This window comes from Rhinoderma darwinii, chromosome 4 (genome assembly GCF_050947455.1).
Source record: "Rhinoderma darwinii isolate aRhiDar2 chromosome 4, aRhiDar2.hap1, whole genome shotgun sequence".
Classification (NCBI taxonomy): domain Eukaryota; kingdom Metazoa; phylum Chordata; class Amphibia; order Anura; family Rhinodermatidae; genus Rhinoderma; species Rhinoderma darwinii.
In genome coordinates, this window is record NC_134690.1 from 260,171,841 (window position 1) to 260,183,915 (window position 12,075).

Genomic DNA, 12,075 nt, shown 5'->3' on the forward strand with positions numbered 1-12,075 from the left:
TGTACTCAGAATCCTGACACTTCTGAATCTTTTTTTGTGAGATTCCGGCAAGTGAAACCAAATCTCGTTTAGCTCCGAGATCTCGCGAGATTTCGTATCCGTTACTGGAATCTCACAAAAAAGAGTCAGAAGTGTCAGGATTCTGAGTACACATGACGTCCAGGCTGGATGGTCATGTGTATTCATTATCAGGACACTAGTAATGTTAGGGCTTGTGTATGAGGCTGCACATAGCGATATATCTATATCGCTAGTGCAGTGTAAATGAATGGAGAGGAGTGCATGATGCTGATTGGTCAGCGTCATGCACTCCTCTGTACAACGCCCACTTGGTCGAAAGTAAAAGTACGCCCACTTGGGCATTAAGAAAGCTCATTAGCATAAACCAAAATCTGCCGTGGGTCCAAACAGCAGTTTATTACCACATATGGCGTATTGCTGTAATCAGGACAATTTGCTTTACAAATTTTGGGGTGCTTTTTCGCCTTTATTCATTGTATAAATTAAACATTTCTATGTTTTTTTAGAAAAAAGTATATTTTAATTTTCATGGTCTAATTCCACTAAATTCAGCAAAAAAACTGTGGGGTCAAAATGCTAACTATACCCCTAGAAAAATTCCTTGAGTCTCCAAAATGGGGTCACTTTTGGGGGGTTTCCACTGTTTTGGTCCCTCCAGGGTGTTGCAAACGCGACATGGCACTGAAAACTATTCCAGCTAAATTTGCGCTCCAAAATCCAAATGGCGCTCCTTCCCTTCTGAGCTCCGCTGTGGGTCCAAACAGCAGTTTAGTACCACATATGGGGTATTACTGTAATTGGGACAAGTAGTAGTATTTACAAGTTTTGGGGTGCTTTTTATTCCTTGCAAATATTTTTTTTTATATTTTTTCAGAAAAAAAGTAGGTGTGTAGTTTCCAAAACCGTGTCACTTTTGGGGGATTTCCACTGTTTTGGTCCCACAAGACCTCTTCAAACCTTACATGGTGCCTAAAATATATTCAAAAAAAAGGAGTCCCCAAAATTCACTAGGTACTCCTTTGCTTCTGAGGCCGGTGCTTCAGTCCATTAGCACTCTAGGGCCACATGTGGGATATTTCTAAAAACTGCAGAATCTGGGCAATAAATATTGAGTTGCGTTTCTCTGGTAAAACCTTCTGCGTTACAGAAGAAAATGTATTACAAATGAATTTCAGCAAAAAAAAATAATAATTTGTAAATTTCCCCTCTAATTTGCTTTAATTCCTGTGAAACGCCTAAAGGGTTAAGAAACTTTCTTAATGCGGTTTTGATTACTTTGAGGGGTGCAATTTTTAATATGGGGTGATTTATGGGGTCTATCTAGTACATAATGCCCTCAAAGCCACTTCAGAACTGAACTGGACATTGAAAAATAGCCTTTTGAAATTCTCTTGAAAATGTGAGAAATTGCTGCTAAAGATCTAAGCCTTGTAACGTCCTAGAAAAAAAAATGTTCAAAAAACAATGCAAATATAAAGTAGACATATGGAATATGTGAAATAGTAACTATTTTGTGTGGTATTACTATCTGTTTTACAAGCAGATACATTTAAAATTCGAAAAATCATAATTTTTGAAAATTTTTGGTGATTTTCACAAATAAGCAATGAATTTATTGACCACATTTTTCCACTAGCATAATGTACAATATGTCATGAGAAAACAATCTCAGAATCACTTGGATAGGCAAAAGCATTCCAGAGTTATTACCACATAAATTGACACGTCAGATTTGAAAAAAAATGGGGCTGGTCCTGAAGGCCAAAATGTGCTCGGTCCTGGGTTAAAGCAGCTGAGAAGCGGGGGCGGCCCCTATTTTTCATCATTGTGGCCGGGCCCCTGATGGCAGTACTAGTAGTACTGCCCTGATGGTGGCCCTGTCTAAAGAATACCTGTTGGACGTTTCGTGCTCGTTTAAATAGCGATCGACCAAGGTAAGTGTAATCAATATAGTATATAACATTTTACAAATACGTGGATATTTAAAAATGTGTAAATAAGTAAAAACAAGCATTGAGTTTCCCATTGAATATTAGAGAAATGGATTGTAAAAAGGTTTTTTCTTAATGTTTCAACAAATTGTTAATAAAGGGTTAAATGTTATTTATTTTTCTCCCTTTGTTATTTCCATGAAGGAGAAACTCCTTCATGGAATTCTAACCAGGACATTTCCAGGACTCTAACCTTCAGATGCGTGATATATTTCAATCACATTTGACAATTTTATTGCATTTGTTTTCTGTCAATTGACATTGAGAAGATATAAAGCACAATTTTCTACTTTTTGATATTTGTCTGAACTAGTGCTTAGTTCCTTATACATGACATCTCCAAGAAAACATTCATTGTTGTCTATTATAAAGTTCTACTAAATCTCCTCCACCTGCTGTTCTATATCCCATAAATGTCAATTGTATTGTGAATGAAAATGGTAGATCTTGGAATCCAACACATATTTTGCAAATACTGAAAATCATAAATACCCAATATACAACCAACCCCAAGATAGCTTTGTAGTTTGTGAAACAGCTGAACTCTAGGCAAGATTTCCTATATGGTCAAGCTACGGAAGACAATATATGGGTGTTTCCTTACTTAGTTTATCCCTATCTCTGCACAGCTAGGCTTTCCCCTAGTAACTATATGTAACATGTAGAATCAACCCATTGACAACACACTGCATTGGGACTGGTAGCCTTAAAGACGGTATCCAGTCTCATCTAAACAAAGCTTAACCCCTTAGTGACCAGCCCATTTTAGGCCCTAATGACCAAGCTATTTTATTCGTTTTGCTATAGTCGCATTCAAAGAGCTATAACTTTTTTATTTTTTCGTCTACATAGCTGTATGAGGACTTGTTTTTTGCGGGATTAGTTGTACTTTTTAATAGCACCATTTTTGGGTACATATAATTTTTTTATTAACTTTTATTAAATTTTTTTGGGGGGATTATAAAAAAAACCTGAAATTCCGCCATTGTTCTATGCGTTTTTAAATTGACGCCGTTCACTATGCGACGTAAATAACATGTTACCTTTATTCTATGGGTCGGTACGATTACGACGATACCACATATGTAGAGGTTTTTATATGTTTTACGACTTTTGCACAATAAAAACACTTTTGAACTAAAATTGTTTTTGCATCGTTGCTTTCCAAGAGCCGTAACTTTTTTATTTTTCCATCAATGTAGTGATTTTTTGTGTTTGTTTTCTGCGGGACGAGACGTACTTTTGATTGGTACTGTTTTGGGGTGCATGGGACTTATTGATTCATTTTTATTATGACTTTTCTGGGGGGCAATGGAAAAAAATAGCAATTTCGCCATCGTTTTTTGCGTTTTTTTTTTACGGTGTTCACCTTGCGGTTTAAATTACATATTAACTTTATTAATGGAGTCATTACGGTCGCGGCGATACCATATATGTGTACTTTTATTTTATTTTTACACTTTACTAAATAAAACCACTTTTTATGGAAAAAAATGGATTTATTTTTTTACTGTACTTTTTATTAATAATCTTTATTTCACATTGGTGACTTATTTTATTAGTCCCACTAGGGGACTTTACTGTGCGATCTTCCGATCGCTGCTATAATGCTTTGGTATACTTCGTATACCAGAGCATTATTGCCTGTCAGTGTAAATCTGACAGGCAATCTGTTAGGACGTGCCTCTGGCGCGTCCTAACAGGCATATGTCCAGGGCAGACCTGGGGGCTTTTATCAAGCCCCCGGCTGCCATGACACCCCATCGGAGACCCGCGATTGCATTCGCGGGCCGCCGATGGGTGACAGAGGGAGCGCACTCCCTCTGTAAACAACGTTAAATGCCGCGGTCGCTATTGACGGCGGCATTTAACGGGTTAAACGGCCGCTATCGAAGTAAACTTTGATCGCAGGCGTTGGAGCAGGAGCTCAGCTGTCATCAGGCAGCTGAGCCCGGTAGGCTAGGCGAACGTGAAAAGGCGTCAGCCTAGCCTAAGGCCCCTTAGTGACCGACGTAAAAAGGCGTATTGGTGGTCACTAAGGGGTTAAAGGAGTTTCCTACTTCAGAACTTTTCACAGGATCTTATAGGTGGGGTCCTAGAGAATATGGGGAGAGCTGCTGTCACTGTATCGCTCATGTATTTCAATGGAGATATTGCAATTACATATTTCTTCCCACCACTCCATTTGGTGTCCTCCTATATGAGGCGGCTACCTTGCCCTGCTGACAGGGTCCCCACCTCTGGTACCCCAACCTATCTTTCAGGCATTTATGGCATATCTTATTACTTACATACATAACTGGAAACCATTTCAATGACATTCAACATAACTCTGCTAAGCCCTATAGCACCAGAGGTCCTATAGATTGAAGTAAAATTTAGCTGGTATTCCAGTACTTAAAGGGATATTCCAATCTCAGACAACTATGGTATATCCATAGGATATGCCATAAATGTCTGATAGATGCGGGTCCCCTGACCCTGTCCCCGCCTGGTGAGATGGCCACTGGCTGCTTTATCGAAGCGGAAACTCAGTTGCAAGGTGGATTTGCAGGATTATGGAAACAGTCCAGCTCACTGAACTACTTTGTTTACGTAACTCCCTTAAAAGTGAATGGGAATTAAGGAAACAGGGTAGCTCAGTGAGCTTGCGATTTCCAGAACCCCTACCACCTCTGCATCTATACCCTGCCAGGATTGTGGCAGCCATCTCACCAGGTGGGGATGGGTCAGGGACCTCCACTCTCGAGATAGGTGCAAGTCCCAGAGCTGGGTCCCGCATGTATCAGACATTTATGGCCTATCCTATGGATAGGCCATAAATGTCTGACATGGTAATACCCCTTTAAAATAAATTAGAAATGATTGCATCTGTTATCTTGCACTGGTCATGAGTTACTGTACTATAACCCAAAGCTGCAATTACAATTTTGTTGGCTGCTCCTTAGCAAAGCTCCTATAATGCAATACACTGCATGTTAAAATTAATTTTAGTGTAAAAACTACACTTCCGAGCAAGCCCTCTGCAGATACTGAGTAAACAGGGAATATTGGGAGATTTGAACTTTGGAGAATTGTGAATTCAGCTGTGGATGAGAACTGGCTATAATACAGTCGGTAACTGATGATCAGCACGTGATCAGTAATGCAATGTATTTACAAAGTTACCTATGTTTTTGAGTTAGAACATATATATAAAGGGAAAAAAAACTAGATCCCCCCAACCACATCCAAATAAATGTATACATATACACAAACAAGAGCTAAACGGTGCTTTCCCTGAAATACTCCCATTATTTATCTAAGTGGAACTGCACATTTAACATACAGATATATGTATTTGACCACATATAACAAGCAGATCAAAATACCAATCCCCAATTTTAATAATCTGAACGTACATCTAAACTTTTCACAACCAAAACAGGATGAATAATGAGAGGTAATGTTCTCCAAATGCATAGCTAGCAGGGGAATACAACTCCACAATGTTGTAACATAGGGGTTTTCAATGATGTTGGAATGAATTAGACATACAGTAATCCAACACTGGTCATATACAGAGCTACATGGGTCCTGTGTACCGTTCTACTTGCCAGGTTCTGCCATGCTTGCCATGAGGCACTGGCGTTGAGGCTCTGTTCCAAACTGCGTTATACAACCAGCAGAACGTAGAGGGGATATTGACAGGGGGGAAATTGGAGGAGGGGGGATATTAGTAGATAAAAAAAATAAGAGAAAGAGAGAGATGTAGAATGAATATTTTTCCTTTTTTTTTCTTCCACATGGTGTATAAAACATTATCCAATGAGTGAAACAATAATAGTAAATGTTATTTAAAATGATGGAAAATTACACACTAAAGCAGGAGGTAAGGCTGAAAGAATAGCCGGAACTGTCTTTTAGAGATGCGGGTCAGACCAAAAAACAGTAACTACCCAAAGCAAATGACTGTCCCCGGCCATTATGGCCAAGTTATTTTTTTTGAAATATTGTTACTGCATGCATTTTATGTTGGATTTTATAATAAGTTACATTAAAGCTCAATGCATTCAACCAGCAGTAATGGTATTTACAGGTGACATTTTGGATCTATCTACATTTTATAAATTTTATCCAATATACATTACCAATATATGAGATAGAGAAAACTATGCTATGTACAATATTTTAACCCCAAACATCAATAATAGCGGATATATTATAGTTTTTAGATATATATATGCATTTTAGGCATTTGATCGATTACAGCTATGCAAAGATAAAATCGTGGTAACCTGTGGCTAGGGACATGGTCACGTGTGGCTAGGGACGGGGTCATCTCTGGCTAGGGACATGGTCACCTGTGGCTAGGGACATGGTCACCTGTGGCTAGGGACATGGTCACCTGTGGCTAGGGACATGGTTACCTGTGGCTAGAGACATGGTCACCTATGGCTAGAGACATGGTCACCTATGGCTAGGGACATAGTCAGCTATGGCTAGGGACATGGTCACCTATGGCTAGGGACATGGTCACCTATGGGTAAAGAGATTAGTTCCTGTATTATACCCTTTCTAAAAAAAAAAAAAAGGCCATATACTGTTCAGTTCATATGTAATTCTCTTGTTTTCTAAATGATCATTCTGTGTAAAAGTTTGAAGAAAGCATTGACACATTCAGGTTACATAGACATAGTAAAAAAAGCACAAGATCATAGACATTCCTTAGCATAGAAGCAGCAAGACACAGATACAAAAAATATAACAAGACAAAATGAATAATTATCAAACCTTTATGCCTGCCCACCCTTGCAAAATACAATTAGTTGTCACTTGAAATAGGTTATAGTCTCAAATGAAAAAGAGCTAACTGAAAATGGTCATAAGATGAGCATAAAAAAGGCATAGAAGAGGAACACTACCTATGAATGGCTGCAAACAGGTCCTCAGTGGTCCTAGGTCTTGTCGGAGTAAATACGTCTCCATTGCCATCTATGCAATCATTATTGTGAGGAAGTGATGAACTCGCAGCTTGTGTCTCAAAAACATCAGCTAAATGTGAATAAAGCAAGCAGAAAATGTTACTGAAAAAAACAAACCTTTAAAAAAAAAAAAAAGTGAAGAAAAACCAAAAAACTATATTGGCCACGTTTCACATTGTAAATCTATGCACATATAATTAATACAGAGAACCATATATACAGAGTACATACAGAGTACATACAGAGTATCATATAAAGTAAAAGTTTATTTTAGAGAGGGGCTTGAAGTAAAAGGGGACTTCTCTTACCATTCTCTTCCTCCTGTGATGTATTTTGGTCACAGTTAGCAGTCCCGGTCTTGTTATCTGAAATACGGACCTCATCAGACATTGTGGCCCAAATGTCTTCTATCTGGTAATCAGTAGTTTCAAAAACCGGAGACTGTCTGAAAAATGTATTCTCTTCTTCAACTTCGCAAGGGGACAAACTTGCTTCCCTTGTCCGGCATGCCAAGCCAGCAGTCTTCTCTGAATTGTTCTCATCAGCTATACGACCATTTACCTCCTTGCAATGTTCGCTTACAGAATCCCTTTTGGAGGGTTTTGGCATGCGTCTCACATTTTCATTAACTTGAGCTATTTTTTCTGCTGCCAAATCAAGCTGCGGAGGTGGAACGATAAGGAACAATTTGGGCTTCTTTGAAACAGGAGGAGGCTTCTTGTTGGGAGATGCATTTGGTGTACTTTGGGAAGTACTTAGTTTCTCTTCTGGAGATGACATTTTGGACAAAATGGTTTTGTTTCCATTGTATGGTGAATTCTGATATTCTCTCTCTCTGCATTCTAGGTTTGTTGTTTCACCAGTTGTAAATGTATCTGAACAGCTCTGAGAATCAGAGTATTGTAGCTGCTCGCTTGGCAAGTTGGAATTTTTATTTTCTTTGACGCTTACGCATAATCGGGAATCTAGAGAAGCAGATGGCTCTAATGATGGCAGTGAAAATAAGGGTGACGTCTCATCGTGACGTTTGGGATGTACCACCTGTTCAGTTATTTTTTCATTCTTCAGTTGTGATGATTTTTTAACAGACCTTAACTGTATCATTTGCAGTGCCTGAGCAGTGACAAGAGGAGTGTTTGGCTTTATCAGGTCTTGCTTGTTGTGGAGGCTATTTAGTGAATTAAAATTCCCACTGTCCCCTTTTCCTTGTGTTGAAGATTCAGTTTTACTTTTCAGTGATTTTCTGTGCAGAGGTGGGGGAATTAGAGGGGCTTTGGAGTGTAGAATTGGTAGGGGAGGAGGGGGTGGAGCACAAGTCACAGGTGCACAATTATCAGTTTTAGAACGTGAAACCCACAGATTGTCCTCAGTTGACTGGAACACTACTGCCTCTGGAGGTGGAGGTGGAAAATGTGGAAATGATGGCAAATACCCATAATCATCCATTATGGATGGAGGTGCTGGGTCTGGTGTAAGGGGAGGAGTTGGAGAAGACGGCAAGACAAGATTAGTTTTTTTAATGGTCTGCTGTACAGTGTCTGATGTGTTTGAAGAAAGAGATGTTGATGATGAAGAAATCGAAACAGAAGAGATCAGAGATGACCTTCTTTCGGGCACTTTGGGTTTCATTTTGCCGCTTTTACCGCTTCCAGGTGACATGTTTCTTAATAAAAGTGGTACAGGTGTCAAATTGGTCGGTGTGTTTGATTGGCTTGAATATCCACTAGATGGTGATGTCACTCTGCAAGCCTTTTCTGGAGATGAATTGCTCTGCTTAGCAAGTCCAGTATGTATCTGTGGAGTGACAGTCCTTGCAGTGTACTCAGTAGTTGATTTATTAGGGGAGCGTGTTATAGATTTTGGTTGCTCATCCATGTAGTAGCTCCACTGATCAGCATACTCAGACTTTATACTACTTGTATCACTCTGCGAAAGGGTAATCGGACAAATAGAGTACATATTGGGAGCGGTAGCCGACATGCTACTACTGCTTGCACTTACTGTACTTTGACTGCGAGAGCGCAATACCCAGGGATCCTCATAGTCACTGCAGGGGCTCTGAGATGGTGAGCCACTACTTTTACTCTTCAAGTTTAGCTGTAGTGACTGCTGGAGAGTAGCAATAAGCTTTTCATTCAGCACCTGTCCATTTGATTGGAGACTTTTCTTAGTTGGACGTCTAAGAGAATCGGTTCTAGAAGGCGGGGGAGGAGGCTTTTTAGACTTTTTCAACGATATGCTGCGTGTTAGAGATTTATCACTATAGCTTGATGATTCATCCATGTTTAGAGAATCTTTCTTATCGAACATAGTTATGACATTATTCCGGGGGTTATGAATGTCACTGTGATGGTTCTGATTTCCTGGAGCTATCCCAGAATCCATGTGCATTGAAGTGTAATAGCCATCATGGTCTATATAGTAGAGTGAGCTGGAATCTGCTTTTCTGTCTGAACTACCGGTGCTCATATTACTCACAGGGGAGCCGGACACTGCAGATGATGCTTTTCTTGACGGAGCACAACCGTCATTTTCCCTCATTTCAGATGACCACTGGTCGGCACTATTAATGCTGCTGGTTATGCTGCCATTTCTTTGTCGACCATCGGAGTAGCTTGAATCGCTGCGGGTATCACTGTCCTGCGAGTGACTGTTAAAGGCAGCATTTACTTTGTACGACATGCTTTGGGAAGTATTTTTCATGCTGTTTGTATTGTGCAGGGACACCGCAGTATCACTCAGAGAAATGATTGTTATGGCACTAGGGGAGAGAGTATCAGAAGATTGAGAGTGCCGGGCTGAACTGCTTTCACTCCAGTTACCACCCGAGAAGTGGTGATCATCCTTATTGCTGACATGATCCCTGCGTACACTTTTCTTATTGGAAGATGAACAGTGGGATATTCCCTTGCTTTCCAGATGTCCAGTGCTCTGTGAGGTATGAATGGCAATAACCTCTGAGGAAGATGACAACATAGCATTAGGAATGATTCTTGTTGAATATGTAGCATGAGGAGACACCACACATGCTGGATTGGAAAACACTTCTCTTTCTGTGCCCCTGACTTCTTGGGACTTTGGCCTTTGTAGCCTGCCTGTTCTGGGGGTATTTCGCAAATTAACTACACTGTTATCCACCTGTAATTTGCTTAACTGACGTGGCAATGTAATGTAGGAGTCTTCTATACGGCTGGAACCCTCTGACTTTTGCTCAAGAAATTGTATAGAAACCCTTGCCCCTGCTCTTGGCAAGCTTCGGAAATTAAAATCCCCAGTCGAATGTGGAGCGTATGCAGCAGGGTCACTTAGCGAAGACATGTTTCCTGATGAATTAGACATTAGAGCTGCTATGCCTTGTCCTTTTTGGGCTCGGATTCTTCGGACAGAAGGGGGCACTATCTTTATTTCATCAGTCTGGCAGCTGAAGTCCCTGGTTTCGGACCTCTGCGTGGGAGAGCGGCATGGCTCGAAATCATCCAGTGCATTGTAATTCTCTGGTATGTGCATTGAATGTCCCCTGAAACCTATCTGCCCCACACTTGCTGTTGGATCAAAATATAAAAAATTAGGGCATTTATGATAGAAAACTTGAACATTAACTTTAGATACTCATATACACTTGTGAATCCAATTTAATATTGTACATAGTAATATAATTGACATATAACGTTAAGAACTATGAAAACATTTTGCTTTAGTTATCGTGTACAGATCCAAACTTACTCTAGTCAGCGTCTTTGCTCCAAGTCGCTGCTGATTCAGTGTCAGTACAGCACATATCCTGCCGATTTGCTTTCTGTTGGGTGTAGTCTTTACATCAAGGGCTATACATAATTTAATCAAATATCTTAATCTTCCAAAATGCAATGCAGCAGAGAACACTGCATTATAGGATTTCAGATAAACTGGGTTTGTGATCGTTCCTAAACACAGGTTGCTTCTATCAGCACATATTTGACCACTTCCACGTAACATCCAGGAGAATTATGAATGCAGCTCTGGATGAAGATGTACAATAATTGTCACTCAAGATCTGTACATGTTAAAGAAGCTCTGTCACCAGATTTTGCAGCCCCTATCTGCTATTGCAGCAGATCGGCGCTGCAATGTAGATTACAGTAACGTTTTTATTTTTAAAAAACGAGCATTTTTGGCCAAGTTATGACCATTTTTGTATTTATGCAAATGAGGCTTGCAAAAGTACAACTGGGCGTGTTTAAAGTAAAAGTCCAACTGGGCATGTATTATGTGTGTTACACCTGGGCGTGTTTACTACTTTTACTAGCTGGGCGTTCTGATGAGAAATATCATCCACTTCTCTTCAGAATGCCCAGCTTCTGGCAGTGCAGACACAGCCGTTTTCTCGAGAGATCACGCTGTGACGTCACTTCCCCAGGTCCTGCATCGTGTCAGACGAGCGAGGACACATCGGCACCAGAGGCTACAGTTGATTCTGCAGCAGCATCGGCGTTTGCAGGTAAATCGATGTAGCTACTTACCTGCAAACGCCGATGCTGCTGCAGAATCAACTGTAGCCTCTGGTGCCGATGTGGCCGACACGATGCAGGACCTGGGGCAGGAAGTGAGTGACGTCACAGCGTGATCTCTCGAGAACACGGCTGTGTCTGCACTGCCAGAAGCTGGGCGTTGTGAAGAGAAGTGGATGATACTTCTCATCAGAACGCCCAGCTAGTAAAAGTAGTAAACACACCCCGATGTACGCACATAATACACGCCCACTTGGACTTTTACTTTTCAACACGCCCACTTGGACTTTTGCAAGCCTCATTTGCATAAATACAAAAATGGCCATAACTTGGCCAAAAATGGTCGTTTTTTAAAAATAAAAACGTTACTGTAATCTACATTGCAGCGCCGATCTGCTGCAATAGGAGATAGGGGTTGCAAAATCTGGTGACAGAGCCTCTTTAAGTAATGCAAAATATTTGCAAAGTGTATGAGGATTATAAATGTATATTGGTGTTCAATAGTGAACTAATGATTTTAGGACTCTGATTAAACAAAATTACAAACACGATTTACTGTACAATAACAAAAATACTATCCAAAGCATCCGGCATAATAAAACAATGTCAATC

General features: G+C 40.2%; 1 protein-coding gene across 1 annotated transcript in view; it reads right to left on the reverse strand.

Moving 5' to 3' along the window:
* Positions 1 to 12,075, reverse strand: part of NHSL1 (NHS like 1) — a 222,457-nt gene that overhangs the window by 10,577 nt on the left and 199,805 nt on the right. Inside the window, exons 7-8 of the mRNA XM_075862425.1 lie at positions 7,285 to 10,518; positions 6,917 to 7,046 (exon numbers count right to left, since the gene is read on the reverse strand). Of these exons, the coding sequence (XP_075718540.1) occupies positions 6,917 to 7,046; positions 7,285 to 10,518 (3,364 nt within the window). The remainder of the gene's footprint in view (positions 1 to 6,916; positions 7,047 to 7,284; positions 10,519 to 12,075) is intronic.